Genomic DNA, 14594 nt, shown 5'->3' with positions numbered 1-14594 from the left:
AACAACTTAATAGATTTATATGTTCTTTGAAGGAACCTAAACATCATCAGCGTAAATGCGTGACTAAATCTACTATGATTACATCTTCACATATTGCAATAGAGCTAACTACAGTGAGTTCATCTATAAACAATGATTAACAGCCCCGTACAGATGTTCAGTCAAGTGCTAAACAGTTACTTGTCACAAATAAATTATTTGATTTTTAATATATACCAATACTACAGCTCAACTTCCCAAGATAGTACCCACCATTTCTCATATCGAAATGTGAGCTTTATTGATTTTTGGCTTCAATCTATTGCAGTAGCCAAATCTATTGGTTTCTCTACCTTGACCCTGGCTAGTTTCAACCATAGTCCATCTGTTAACCAATGATAAAGCTGAATAGCTTTTAACTAATGAGGGACTGAATTATCTTAAATAAGTTCAGATTTTACAGATAGATGACTACACAGTAAGTAAATTTTAAAATCTAACTTAATTGGAAATAAGCATACTTATCTAGTGGATTGTCTTCTTTTTGTCAAATATCTTAATATTTTTTTTAGTAGATTATAATCTATGCTTAGTCTGATGAAGTGATAAACATTAATCCAGTCAAGGCGTAAAGAGAGGATTTGAAAATACCTTGAGTTAAGAAAGAGTAAAAGTGCACAACTGCACTAGCTCAAAGAGCTTCAACATAATTTTTATAATCTATGAAGATTATGTGCATTTATGTATTTACTTCTTAATAACAATACGGCCTGTATTATATAATATGGCCTACAGATATTAAATCCTTACAGAATATTTTATATTTTTTGATTTCACTTTGATAGGTTGGTTGCAGTGGCAGATCAGCACAAATCTCATTTCTTTCTATAAATACCGATTTTTCACCGTTTTACTGCTACATTCCTTGAAATCTTAAGAGATAAAAACACAAAAACTAAATCCGTTCCGACCAATTTAGATAATTTAAAAGAACTTTTGTTCTTACCGATGAACAATCTGACAAACTTCAAAAAAATAGTTTCCTACAAACTTGATTCTTCTGAAAGCAGTGGCAGAGAAAATGCTTAATTGTGTCTCTTTTCTGTAAGTTTTCTCAATTTCAGCAGTGGGTGCAGTTCCCATACACCAGTGACCAGAAACAGCTGCAGTAAGCAGCATTCACGCAGTCGCTTTTAAAAAGTTTTATAGGTCTAGTCTTGTTATATGAAGCCAATATGAACAGGGAAGTTAGACATGACTTGAAGATACAAGTCTTTAAATGCTTCACATTATACTAAGACCAAACTCAGATTTCTGTAAGAAATAAAACAAGAAATTTTCTAAAATAAAAATGATTTGTATAAACATTGTTTATCTCATAGAGATAATTATGTTTTATGTCAAACGTAATCAGCAAGTGTTTATTTAATCTATTTGCAGGAATATTTGGCATTTTATCTATCTAAGTATGATATAATTATCAGAACTTAATAAATAATATCTGAAGTATCCATCTTAATATTAATTGTATTACATGCAATAAACAATTAAACGTATAAAGCCTAAAAACTACTGTAATTTTGAGTAGACTACCAATCTGTACTGACAATAAAACGGCCTCCAAATCAACCGTCAACATGCCACATGATAAATAACGAAATATTGTGCAAATTTCCGATAAATTTTACTGATAACATTTGAAGTGATTTCGCATTGATAAGGTTGTTTGTATACTCACTTAGTAAGGTTAAAGCAGAGTAGAGTACCAGCAGTAAGTAACAGAGCTAATAATATTTTATTTCAAGTTAATTAATCACGAAAATTCAATTTCGAAATTTGCCAAAATTAGATGGTTTTCTCTGTAAATAATAATAAATTCTTTATCGCCGCTGCAAAATCAGTTGATATCAATACTTAATTGAAAAGCAAATATAATGTTTATTATAATAATAAAGAATAACAAAGTCATGTGAATAGTATGTGTTTAACAGTTTATTAACTTGACTCTGTTTATTGTCTTGAAAATCCAACACTAACACTAAATATATATACATATATTTATACATACATATATATAAACAATTTAAGCTCTTTTGGCATAGTTGCACAATATATTTGCATTATGAATTTCTTTACAAATGCTACATTTTAACAATTAAGTGTACAAAACACACAAATAACAATTATTAATTTAAATATTTTTAAATCTACTCTTGTAAACTGATTTTTGTTAAAAATGCATTCTTTTACACCTTCATCTTAAATTTTAAGCCAAATAAACTATAAAATTTTTTTTTACATTTTGATATTGTAATACATTTTAATGACTTTTGCATTTTTAAAAATATTATGTTTTTGGTGTAAGTATAGTTTACAATAATTTTTCTTCTACATATATGAGTACTACTTGATATATCATTGAGGAACCAGTTTATTTTTAAACTTAAGTATATTTCAAACTTCTATAACACATTTCAGATCTAATGGTACATGATCTTTTATTAACAAAGAGCCCTTACAAAGAATACCAAATATTAGTTTACACTTGGCGATTAATACAATTTATTTATATAATTTAACTAATATACAATAAAAATTGCAAACATCTTTTATTTTTATAAAAACATATAGCTTTTAAAATGCTTAATCAAATATTATGTTACGGTTCAAATATATATATTACGCATCACTTTTTCAGTTTAATTTTTATTTATCAAATCTGTGTATTTCATTTTTTAAATCGCTAATTTTTTCAAGTAAACTTTGTGTTAAAATTTGCATTTTAAACTTACTAATAAATATATACGCACTATAATAATTTTAATAATTAATAAAACATATTGTAAAAGTTGAAGTAAATTCTATTACAAATATTGGTAAAATTGTTTTATATGCAAAAATAATTTCAGTGGGTCGATTTCTGATATTGTTCATTATAGTTATTGTTTTTTATTCTCTTGTACCATAGGGATTTAATGCATCAATATATAATACTATTAGATTCCCTAATTAGTTTTCGAAGTTTGCATTATTTCATTAGTATGTTTGGCTTAGTATGTGTGCATTTTTAGTCATTTATGAAAACCATATTACATTTATTTGTCTCTATTATTTGTGCCAGTTTAAATCTACAGGAGTTCATTAATCCTTTTTAACTTTATTACAGTTTACTCTCTGTTCTAGTAACAACATCATATATGGCTTTTGCAATGTATTCTACATTATTTTCATTTATGCCACACATATTGATACGTCCTGATTTAAGTAAATAAATATGGTGATCTTTAATAAGATTGGCAACTTGTTCCTCTGTAAAGATAAAAATTATTAAAAAGTTATAAATTTATATTCTGCAATTTAAATGCAATTAAATACCATTTAATCCAGTATATGAAAACATTCCAATTTGTTTAATAATATGATTCCAGTTACCAGGGGTTCCTAGTTGTTTGAGATTTCCAACTAAAGCTTCACGCATTGCACGGATTCTATTTGACATAGTTTGTATTGACTCCATCCTTTAAAAATACAATAAAAAGTATTAACAAGAAGTACCAAGTACAACATATATAATATATATTAAAAGAATAAGTTATGCTTAAATTTCAAAATGATAATTAATTAATTAATTTAATTATTTGTATATATTAATTACAATAAATTAATTATTTATTCCTTAATAATAAAAAATTAAAATAGTTTATGATTAAACTATTAAAAATAGTTTAATTTCAATGAATTTTTTTTTTCTGCTTTAAAGAAAATTATTCATCTTTAAGTTTATTTATTTATAAGTTAAAACAAAAATAATTTTTCAAAGAACACATGCTTAAAAGCTATTCATTCATAAGTTATAAAGAAAATTATTTCTCAAAATAAAGACAAACTATCCATATGTAATAAAAAATTAACTTCTCAAATAACATTTTTTATTTAATTTTATTATTGTAATTCATTTTGATAAGCAAAGTGTTTTAGAATGGAAACATGTGGAATTTCATGTTAATAGTCTTAGTTGATAATATTAGTTTACTCGATCAATACATATATATATATATATAAATAATAACAACTGGTAGCAGTTAAGTACAGTCATAACTAAAATTAAATAACATTATTTAAAACATTTAGTTTCAAATTCTAATCCCAAGAGTATTGCCAGATAAAAATACATTTATATGTATGTAATTATACATGTATAATTTAAATTAATTAAACTTGAGCATAATCTGTGAAAAAATAAAAGAACTTCTCCTACCTATACAATATTATATGATAGAAAAACCAAAACATAATTTAAAATATTACAATGATTCTATTCTTAACAGTTAATGCATTCAACAGTAATATTTGTTAGTGTTTACGAAAACTTTGACCCACATTCTTAACAAATAATTTAACTGAGATAGGAGTGATGAGCGAAACTTAATCATCAATGTTAACAAATGGCTCCGAGACACAGACCCAACTCGGAACTTTATCAGAACTTTGCATATCATACCAACATAAGAACTAAATAACTTTTAATGTCTCTAGATAACAGTTTTAAAATAATATGTTGCGTGTCTTATATAAAAAAATACTTAAGATTAAGTAGTAATTTATCTAAAAATATGGAAAACAAATTTTTTTTAAATTATTATTCTAGTTAACTATTTATTTACTACATATTCTTACCATTCTGCTCTAAGTTCTTCATCGTTAAGTACTAATTCAACGATTCTGCTACCAAACGCTGGTGGATTAGAATATGCGCCGCGTACCAATAAAGTAAGTTGTGATTGAACATTAGCAGTTGTGCTGGGATTACGTTGTACAACTGTTAAGTTACCAACACGTTCACCTTTAAAAAATAGTTCCTTTAATTATGAATATTTAATCTTATTTCATTTTTTTTTTAATTACAATAAAGTCCAAAATTTTTGGCAAAAGATTGGGCGCAGACAAGTTCAAAGCCACGCTCTACGAAATATCTTACAGCCCATGCATCACGATCAGGATCTCCGCTAGCAAATCCTTGATATGCTGAATCGAAGAATGGGAATAAATTTTTCCTCTCCATTACATCAGCAATTTCCTTCCATTGTTCTTGGGTTGGATCCATGCCAGTTGGATTATGAGCGCAAGCATGTAAAATTATAACTGAATGTTCTGGTGCATCTTTCAAATCTGCTATAAGTCCTTCAAAATCAATAACATGTCGATTAGTATCCCAATAACGATATACATTAGCATGTTTAAAACCAGCATCTGTAAACACTTTATGATGATTTTCCCAAGTTGGATTGGAATAATAGAAATGAACACGATCCATTAAATTACACAACAAATTGGCTCCAAGACGTAACGCTCCCGTGCCCGATAAGGTTTGCACACCAAAAGCCTACAATTTATTTGAAATTATTTTTATAGTTTTTATACTCAATGGAAAAAACATATATGTAAGTATAATTACCCGATTTTCTTGTATTGCAATTGAGTCATTACCCAATAGCAAACCAGTTGCAGCATTCCTAAATGCTTCGTTACCTTTAATTTTATTAATAATAACAATAGATTATTATATGTGAATGGTTTTTGTAGTATAATAAACCGTACCTAAAACTGGTAAGTATTCGTGGTTAATCTCCTCATTGCTGGCAACTTGTATTTCGGCTTTACGAACAACTGGTAACACCCATGGTTTTCCTTCATTCGTACGATATGCTAAGAGAAAACAAATTTTTATTAATTAAGAAAATAGCAAAACAAAATAAAAATAAATATATTTTATCGAGAGAATAGAAATTAAATAATAGAAAAAATTAACAAGTAGCACTTGTAGGATTTAGTGAATAGTACTATATGTTCGGTACATGCAAAACCTCCCTCTGAATAGTATTATAAGCTTTGTCAAAGGTTCTAAATGGTTCTAATCCTTGGGTTTTTATCCAAAAATATTTGCTGCTTACTATTGAAATCGACAGTCCTTCGCCATGTTTTAGCAGGCGCTCTAACACGACGGCCACTTTCCTGGTAGTCACGTCTGTGTGCTTAATGAGCAATATTGGCAAGGGATCTGCGAACGGTATGACCGATCCAAAGCGATTTACGCATACATACTTTTTCAGAGGTTTATATTTGGTTTGTGATAGTATTGCTGTTACGATTAGGCCACCAGATGGTGAGAATCTGATGCAAGCATTTATTGGAAAAAGTTCTTAGGCGAGTGTCGATGACAGTAGTGCGTTTCCACGTCTCGCCTCCATAAAATAACACTGATTTGATGTTGAAATTATAAATGCACAACTTAATTTTTACAGAGATATGTTGAGATTTCCAGATAGAGCGTAGCATGCCAAATGAAGCCTTAGCTTTGTTTATGCACGCCGAGATGTCCTCATCAGCCTCACCCTTAGTAGTGAACATGCTATCAAAGTAGTTGAAGGTGTTAACATATTCGACTTTCAGTTGGTTTAAATTTAAATTAACACCCGGGTTAACTAAAGTATAATATATAATTAAGATAATTAATACATTTAATTATATATATTTAATACATATAATTATATATAATTAATACATATAATTATATATAATTAATATAATTAATATAATTAATACATATAATTAATGATATAATTAAAGGTAATTTCAATTAATACTAAAAGACTAGATTATCAACATTGTTACGAAGTACTGGTAAGTCCTGCTAACCATCTTATGGGTTTTTATTCTTACTACAGCCAATACTAGTTAATTATATTAAGAAACTAACGTTATGTTATTCTACTAAGTCAAGTGCCCTATAAGCGTAGAATATAATTTTGCTCTAAACATGAGTGTTCATCAATAAAGCCATGTAACTTCAAATTACCACCGCAGGGATAGGTAATGTGTGTGGTTCAGCACCGTTATTACTTAACCATGTATTTATTAATATTTAATAATTAAGTTCAACTAATTATGAAGTAGTTTAATGTCCCAAATTTTTTTTACTCTTAACATACAAAAGAACATATGCAATTACAATAAAAAGATACTTTTCCCTTTTCAGTTTACTGTAAAATGCAGTGTCAAATTGCTCTGACATCACTGAATGGCGATTGCATTGCGAATGTGAAGTGCAGCAAGGCTTAGAGTGCAATTTGAGTATCTGAAACATTGCTTTTTCCGCATAAGCCCGCTTACAACGGAACACACATTTTGTACGCCTATTTGTTATGAAACAAGTGGATTTCAACAACATCCTACAAAGCTTAATTTGACTCTTTTGTATTTTTCAGTCAAAATGATACTTAAGCCTTGGCCAAGGTTAATTTTGCTTATGGCTGCTTTGCAATGCAGAACAAAACTGTAAGCACACGTTTCTCATCCAAAACTGACACTTTCCTGTTAACATAGAATTGTGAATACTATACGACTATACGTCAGTATATATTACCTGATTTTTCAGATAGTAAAAATGTGTACTTTGTATATCAAACACTTTCAAAGCTCGTTGAATTTATTGGGCATAAATCGCTTATTTCGGCTTATCACCTACCGTTATCAACGTTATGGTAGCGAATTAGTTAACAAATATACTTGACTTTCATTTATATTTATACAAAAAAAATGAATTGTGTAAATTAAACATACAAGTAGATAAGATGTACAAATATTTTCGGGAAATCCATGCAACCTTACATGCTAAATTACGAAATTCTCTTAAAATGGAAAAACTAATAGATCTTTTAGACACAATTTTATTATAATTTTTAATTTAATATCAATGGACTTGTAAATTGTGGTATCACTGAAGATGTGTTGTAGAATTGGATTAATAAGCTTATCAAACTAATAAACATATTAAATTGATTTATAGATAACCGCAAAACATAAGATAGATTGATGTTTTTTTTGCTTTTGACAAAATTTTAGTCCTATCCGTAAAGGATCGTATTTAACAGAAACAAATTCTATTAGAAAATCAGTCATCTATTTTACCTGGTGTTTTTTTAGCTGCATAAGAAGTTGAAACGATAATACAAGATAGAAATATTGTTGGAATGAAATTTTTTTTATTATTATCTGGTAGATAATTTCATGGTATTTATTTTTGAATATGATTTCCGGTATATATCCACCGCGACTACGAACCACATGATTCATTCGATCAGTTCAATTTTTGACTATTTTTCGCAATAAATGTGACCGTATGGTATCAATGGTGGCATTAACATTGGCTTACTATGCTTCAAGAGTTGCTGGTTTGTCGGCATAAACCAATAACTTAACATAACCCCATAAAAAATAATCGAGTATCGTTAAATCATACAAACGAGAGCGCCAATTAACAGAAAAACTTCTGAAAATAAAATTGTCACCAAATTGATTTTTCAAGAAAACGATTGTTGAGCGCGCTGCATGGCAGGTTGCGCCAGAGCCGTACTGTTGGAACCAAATACCGTCGATGTTTAACTGATTAATTTTTGGAAAAAAAAGTTCAGTCAGCATCGCTAGATAGCGCTCGTCATTCACCATAACGGCAGATAGTTAATATAACTACAAATATATTATTAGAATTTTATAGTTTTAATTACCTTTACAATTGCCAAACCCCCCACTTCCCTACATCACTGGTTGAAACTAAAAAGTTAATCAAGAATGGTAAACATAACCATTCTTTTTTTTTATTTTTTTAGTTACAATCTGTCCATAGGTAGACAATAAGTAAATTTGATAGGATCTATAAAACTATAAGAATAGAAAGCTTCCAATGAAACTTACTATTATATACGATATATATTGTACGCTTTAAATCTATAATATCTATCCGGTAGATCGAGAACTTTTTATTTTAGCTTTTCTTATTGTTAAACTATTATCCCTGCAATTTAAATCTAAGTTATTGTTATAGTTAATATAACTATTAACTATAGTCTATTAAGATATCTATTGTTGTAGGAATATCGAGATCTTTATATATATTAGCATTAGCAACATAAAATGGAGCATTAACGATGGTTCGCAGGAATTGAGATTGGTAACGCCGAAGAGTTCAAATGTTCGAGTGAGTTGTTATGTATAACATTCAAATTATTAATTTAAATAATTATTAATAAAGAATCTTTTTGTTTATGAAGCTAATTTTAATATAAGAGGTGGACAAGATTAGGTTTAATTCATTAATATAATTTCCTTCAACTGTACTATAGTTATTATACAATTTTACTTATTTTTTTAAACTTTCCATAAAGAACGATCTATATTTTAAAATATATTACATTTTCTTTGAACTGTAATATAATCAATCTAACGTTACTGTTATTATTCTACACTTTTCTAATAGAATGAATTATTGATAATTTTAGATTTCATATCTCTTTTCATAGGACATCCGTTAGAGGTCTGCAAAGAAGTTGGAACCGCGTAAGATTATTTCAAACACAGTAATTCAAAGTACAATTAGTCAACTATCCATCACCTTTGTAATTATAAACGACAGCCACAAGTACTTCTGACAAAGCAAGGACTATTTCCACTCATCATCTCATCAGAGATTAGAATTGTCTACTACAACTTATTCATAGCAGTATGAGTATGTGAAGTAGGATGCGTTGATTTGGAAACCACAATTTATTCATAGTGTTATGTGTATGTAAACTAAGAGATAAAATGTACTTCGAAAATGCATAATTAGATACTACCATTTCTTTTAATGTACCCACGCACTTCAAAACTTCAAATAATTCTGTCACAATTAGCAAGTTCTATCACAAGAAATTGGAAGTTCTATTTTAAGACTATTAGAATCGAATTAATGAATAATTTTTGAATTTGTTTATGTAAATTTTTCGACCAAAGATTAAAATAATTTTGTCACAAATTGTTAAACAAATAGAATCAACTAATTAATATTCTAAACTAAACAAATTGCACAAATATGCAAATACGCAAATACGCGCTAATAAATGTTGTCTCAACATTATTTGTTTGTATTCAAACCAATTCGTACTAATTTAAATAATTAACAAATAAAAGTGTGTGTATGCTCTTCAAGCTATAAATATTGAATATACGACTATGACATCAATGGACGACGAATGTATCTCAATATTGTCACATAACATTTTTAATCTTTTTTCTCACCATTAAATAGAGAGATATTAACATCAAAATTATATAAATGAATTTAATATGCAAATGAAATATTTTAAACATTAATTTACAAATTTCAGTTACTTTTTCATCATCTATCTATCTGTTCGATTTTAGAGATCCATAAATAATACCTTTTTCCGTTTTGTATCTTAATTTGTTTGAGAGGTGAACGACCAAAGAGGCGAAAAAGCACGTAACTGAGTTTTTTGGTCAAGTTCAATGACTAAAACAAAATTTATGTTCAATCTTAAGTTATTTGAGTTATCTGAAGATTCAATCGACAAAACCTTTAAAAAGAACCGGATTTTAAGGTTCAGGCAGAGAGTTAAGCGCTTTGATGTTTTCTTCAATGGAATTCTTAGGTTATTTTTTGATTTTGCAGGTCGTAAATTTGCCAGAATAAGATATTCTCTTAAAAAGGTTTCATAATTCATGCAAAAACTTATATCAGTGACTAGAAATCTTTATTAGGTGTTTTAAATTAGAGAAATAAAAATTTTATTTAAAAGTTTGTAAGTATATATATTAAATTTTTATTATTTATTGCGAATAGTTTCTTCATATGAATTAGTAGAATGAAACTCAAACTCAACTGAATATTATATTTGTGTTTTAATTTTTTTTCTATTTTTGTCTGTTTTTTAAATAAGTTTTAATAAATTTTAACTATGCCTTAAACTTTAATCTATGGCTAAAAATGCACGTCTGTGCTGTATTTAATAAATAGAGCAATCTAAATCTAATCTATAAGTTCATTAACATAAGATAAGATAATGTGGGTCACTATTTTCTTAATATTTTAGAACGATTCAAGATTTTCATTAATTGTTCAATTTACTAGATATCTAATATCCTCTCCATAACTGGTCGAAATGCTTGCCTCTTACAGGTGTAGGGAGAGAAAAAGAAAACATCACTCATCTAATCTGGTACTGCATGGTATTTGACAGATGGCGTTCATCTCCTCTAGACTCGTAAGTGTTCGTAAGTGTTTATCCGATATCACCAGTATTAGCAAAAAGTAATAATAATAATGGTTTTCGATCTTAAATAGAGTTATCTGTACTTTAAGCTAGAATTGTAATATATGTTACTGAAGTTTAGTCGGTAGTAACAATTTTAAAACTAATTAGCCAAAAAAATGTTTACCTTTCCATTAATGTTGATTAACATTCTGTAGAATTTGAAAGAGCTAAGCTATAACATTAGTTAAATGGCTTAATCTCGTTGCCATAATGTAATTGTCACAATATTGTATTATTGTCAAAATGTCCTTTTCATAATGCCATCAGATGAATATCACTGACATAATTATGATATGTACTTAATAAGTGCAAAAATTAAGTACAATTTATGAATATTTTAAAAGAAATTTTGTAAGAACTATATATAAGATAAGACATCGGCCTAAAACAAGAAGAAAACCTTATGAGAAGAGGAGACTCATTTCAAATGTCAATCGAGATACAGGGTGAACTCTACGTGAAAAATCATACAGCTAAAGAACACCCAATACTTTCAAAAGTAAATTTTTAATCTATTAAAAATCTTTTAATGTGATGCCTAATATTTCTTTAAATTCAAATGGATTCGTAAATTATGGTGGTTAATAAACATTTTCTTGAATTTTATCAGGAAAATTTTTTTTATAATGTTCACCGAAAATATTTTCCATTTATTACGCACCCTTTTCAGTAATCGACCTTTGAAGCGAACTACTCACTGATTTTTCACAAATTTGCAAACGCATATAAAGATTAATCAATAAATTTTCATTCTTAAGAAAAAAGTCATAGGGAGCTCGCTTAAAAGACGATTTCGAGAAAATACATGATAGAAGGAAGATTTTATGTATATTGTATTATCATATTATTATTGTTTTATTATAATATTAAGCCATATCTACATCTTCGTAAACCCTACATTTTTGACCAATTTTATAGACTTGCCAAGTTGGTTTATTTTCACTTGACAATCGAAGCGTTGTACGTTCGTTTTGGGGGAGCTTCTAGTCTGCGTATGCATAACACTTGTCCATGGTATCTCGGACTAGTAATACTAGAAATATTGCGACCTTTAACCTAACCTAATCTAACTCACATTCATATCATGTTACTTATTAAATATTATTTTGTTTTTGCTTTTGTGACGGAACAAAGTTTTTATTTTTTGAAAATTATTTTTATAAAAGAGTTGAATAGTCTCTTTCGGAACTCTAATCGCTCAGTCTCTAGCTTAATAGATTTATTGGGAGGAACACATAATTTAGTTTGAATGGATTAGACAAGAAAACGAAAGTTCAATATATGTTTAGAATTTTAATTAAAATATTTCTATTTATTATTATTTATTTTATTATTAGCGTTTAATTTTTGAACTTCTTTTTATTAACAATTTTAACTTAACTTCCGACTGACGACCTTTTCGGTCATAATCGCGAGTTTCTATAAATAATTAATAACAAATTGTGAATTTATTATGAATTACTTAGTAAAAAATAATTTTACTAACAACAATAAATAACAACATATATACTTTCTAATTTAATTAAAATCTATATTAAAAGAAAAAAATATGGAGGTGAGTTTAGTTTCTTGGTATTATTCGAGCACTTATTAGAAAGTGAAGTAATACACAATAAACTCAAACTGAAAAACATTACAATAATTAATATTATTCAGCTTGAACCACACTTTATTGATTATTGTATTTATTCAGAGATTACTGTACTTAACACAGCTCTCATCTCAATAGGATGTGAATCAATTGTCACAATTATTCTAACTTTTCAATTGTCGTCAGCAAATACAAGAGGCGCAGAATATTTAGAAATTAATACTATTGCGGAGCAGCAAACAAATATGAAAATTATAAACAAATAAGCAGAATAAAACAAAATCTTATTTGACCTTTAATATGACCTTAAAACGTCACACATTTAGAGCATGGAATTATTAAAAATGACAATATTTAGTCACGTAACCAAAGCGTCAAAAAAATGTCTTCACTTTAGGAAAATGTATATGTAAACGCTTCTTTCTATTTTCTTTTGATGGAAAATTATATAAAAATCTCATTCTCATAAAAGTCTCACTTACCTCCTACTCCCAAATTAGCCTTATTGGGGTCTTTGTCCTCAATGAAGGCTCTGTTTAAGGCGAAAACTTCAATTGCTGGCCCTCCTTTGACACCATCGAAAACAGATGACATGTTGGACTTGTATTGGTTCAGTGTAATTTCAGGAATTGGAATTTGGTTATTAAAATTGTGGTAACCACGAAAATTTTTTTTCGAAGCAAAAAATTATGCCAAAAATATGAATGAATTTAATGCTTTAATTGCGTAGCGCAATGTTATTAATTAGCAATGTTTGAAAATAAACACCCGACCAAAATTAATCAAGAAACACACAAACCGGCGGCCCAACTTTTACTAACAGCGAAATTGAGTGAGTTAAGAATTGCAGTGCAAAGTATAATTTGCGTAAAAGCTAAAAATGAAAGCGATGACGTTTCTAACGTAATGTCTTCTCTGCTGGCGGCAAACTTGATTCATTATTTAAAGTTACAATTTAAACAATGAGACAAATTATTAACGTGCAAAAATTTGAATTACATTTATATATATCAGAGAGTAACCCGTAAACATATATCTCTATGAAGATATATTTTATTTAAAAATTTAATAATTTTCTCTTTGCCATTGTGCCATCAAAATTGTTTGACAGACTTGCTTCTTCTTTGTACAAGGAACATTCACAATAATTTATAGTCATCTAACAAATTTTCAGCATGTAGGCGAAAATTTTATGCAAACATCGCTGGCAATGATAAAATGATAAACGTTTGATATCTCCAGTCTCAAAAAATATTTAAAATAATATAAATAAAAATTTTGTTGTAATTCACTGAAAAGCAATGAATTGTCGCTTTATTAAATATAATCACTATTGTCATAATGTCACTGCCGTCATAATGACGTTAAAATAAAATTTAATTGCTAGTTAATGTAATAAAATTATTTGATAAAGAGCGGATTTTGATCCTTGTTGCGTTTAACATAAAACCGTTTGCAAAAATAAAATTTTAATTCAAATAAATCTTATTTATTATTTTTCAAGATACTTAATTTTAGATTAAAGTTAAATATCGTACAACACTACACAATAATAAAAATCAGATATACCGAAAAAATTATCAAATTAAGGCTGTAACTTAATAATTCGATAACTCAGTGACATTGCATTTTCATAAAAATAAATAAACACAATTTTATTACTTTAACAAGCACACCCGAAAATTATAACATATTCCCACTGCAGCTAAACCAAATGTAAATCAAATTAAGATATATTAAGCATAATATAGACGATACTACATGTATACAAACCAGGTATGCTGTGCTACCAAATCGCACTGTGTATATTCAGGTAAGCATGCTAAATTCTGATCTGCAGACATGTATGCAGTAAAACTACATCGATTCAAAGT

At 28.1% G+C, this 14594-nt stretch overlaps 1 protein-coding gene across 1 annotated transcript; it reads right to left on the bottom strand.

Moving 5' to 3' along the window:
* Window positions 1-2733: 2733 nt before the first annotated feature.
* LOC119667779 (aspartate aminotransferase, cytoplasmic-like) lies at window positions 2734-13775 on the bottom strand. Its single transcript, XM_038077091.1, has 7 exons — window positions 13203-13775; window positions 5578-5685; window positions 5435-5508; window positions 4885-5362; window positions 4657-4822; window positions 3355-3497; window positions 2734-3288 (listed from the first exon to the last, which is right to left on the bottom strand). The coding sequence occupies exons 1-7, from the start codon at window positions 13312-13314 to the stop codon at window positions 3140-3142; spliced, it is 1230 nt and encodes a 409-aa protein (XP_037933019.1). The 5' UTR covers window positions 13315-13775; the 3' UTR covers window positions 2734-3139.
* Between the last annotated feature and the right edge of the window lie 819 nt (window positions 13776-14594).

Source organism: Teleopsis dalmanni, chromosome 1, assembly GCF_002237135.1.
Source record: "Teleopsis dalmanni isolate 2A chromosome 1, ASM223713v2, whole genome shotgun sequence".
NCBI lineage: Eukaryota > Metazoa > Arthropoda > Insecta > Diptera > Diopsidae > Teleopsis > Teleopsis dalmanni.
This window is presented reverse-complemented; position numbering and strand designations above follow the sequence as displayed.

Excerpts from the sequence above, each read along its gene's own strand:
- LOC119667779 (XM_038077091.1), bottom strand. The coding sequence starts at position 13,314 with ATGTCATCTGTTTTCGATGGTGTCAAAGGAGGGCCAGCAATTGAAGTT. Across the intron at positions 3,498-4,656 it reads GAAGAACTTAGAGCAGAATG|GATGGAGTCAATACAAACTA; the intron begins GTAAGAATATGT and ends GTATTTTTAAAG. Across the intron at positions 3,289-3,354 it reads TTCATATACTGGATTAAATG|AGGAACAAGTTGCCAATCTT; the intron begins GTATTTAATTGC and ends TTATCTTTACAG.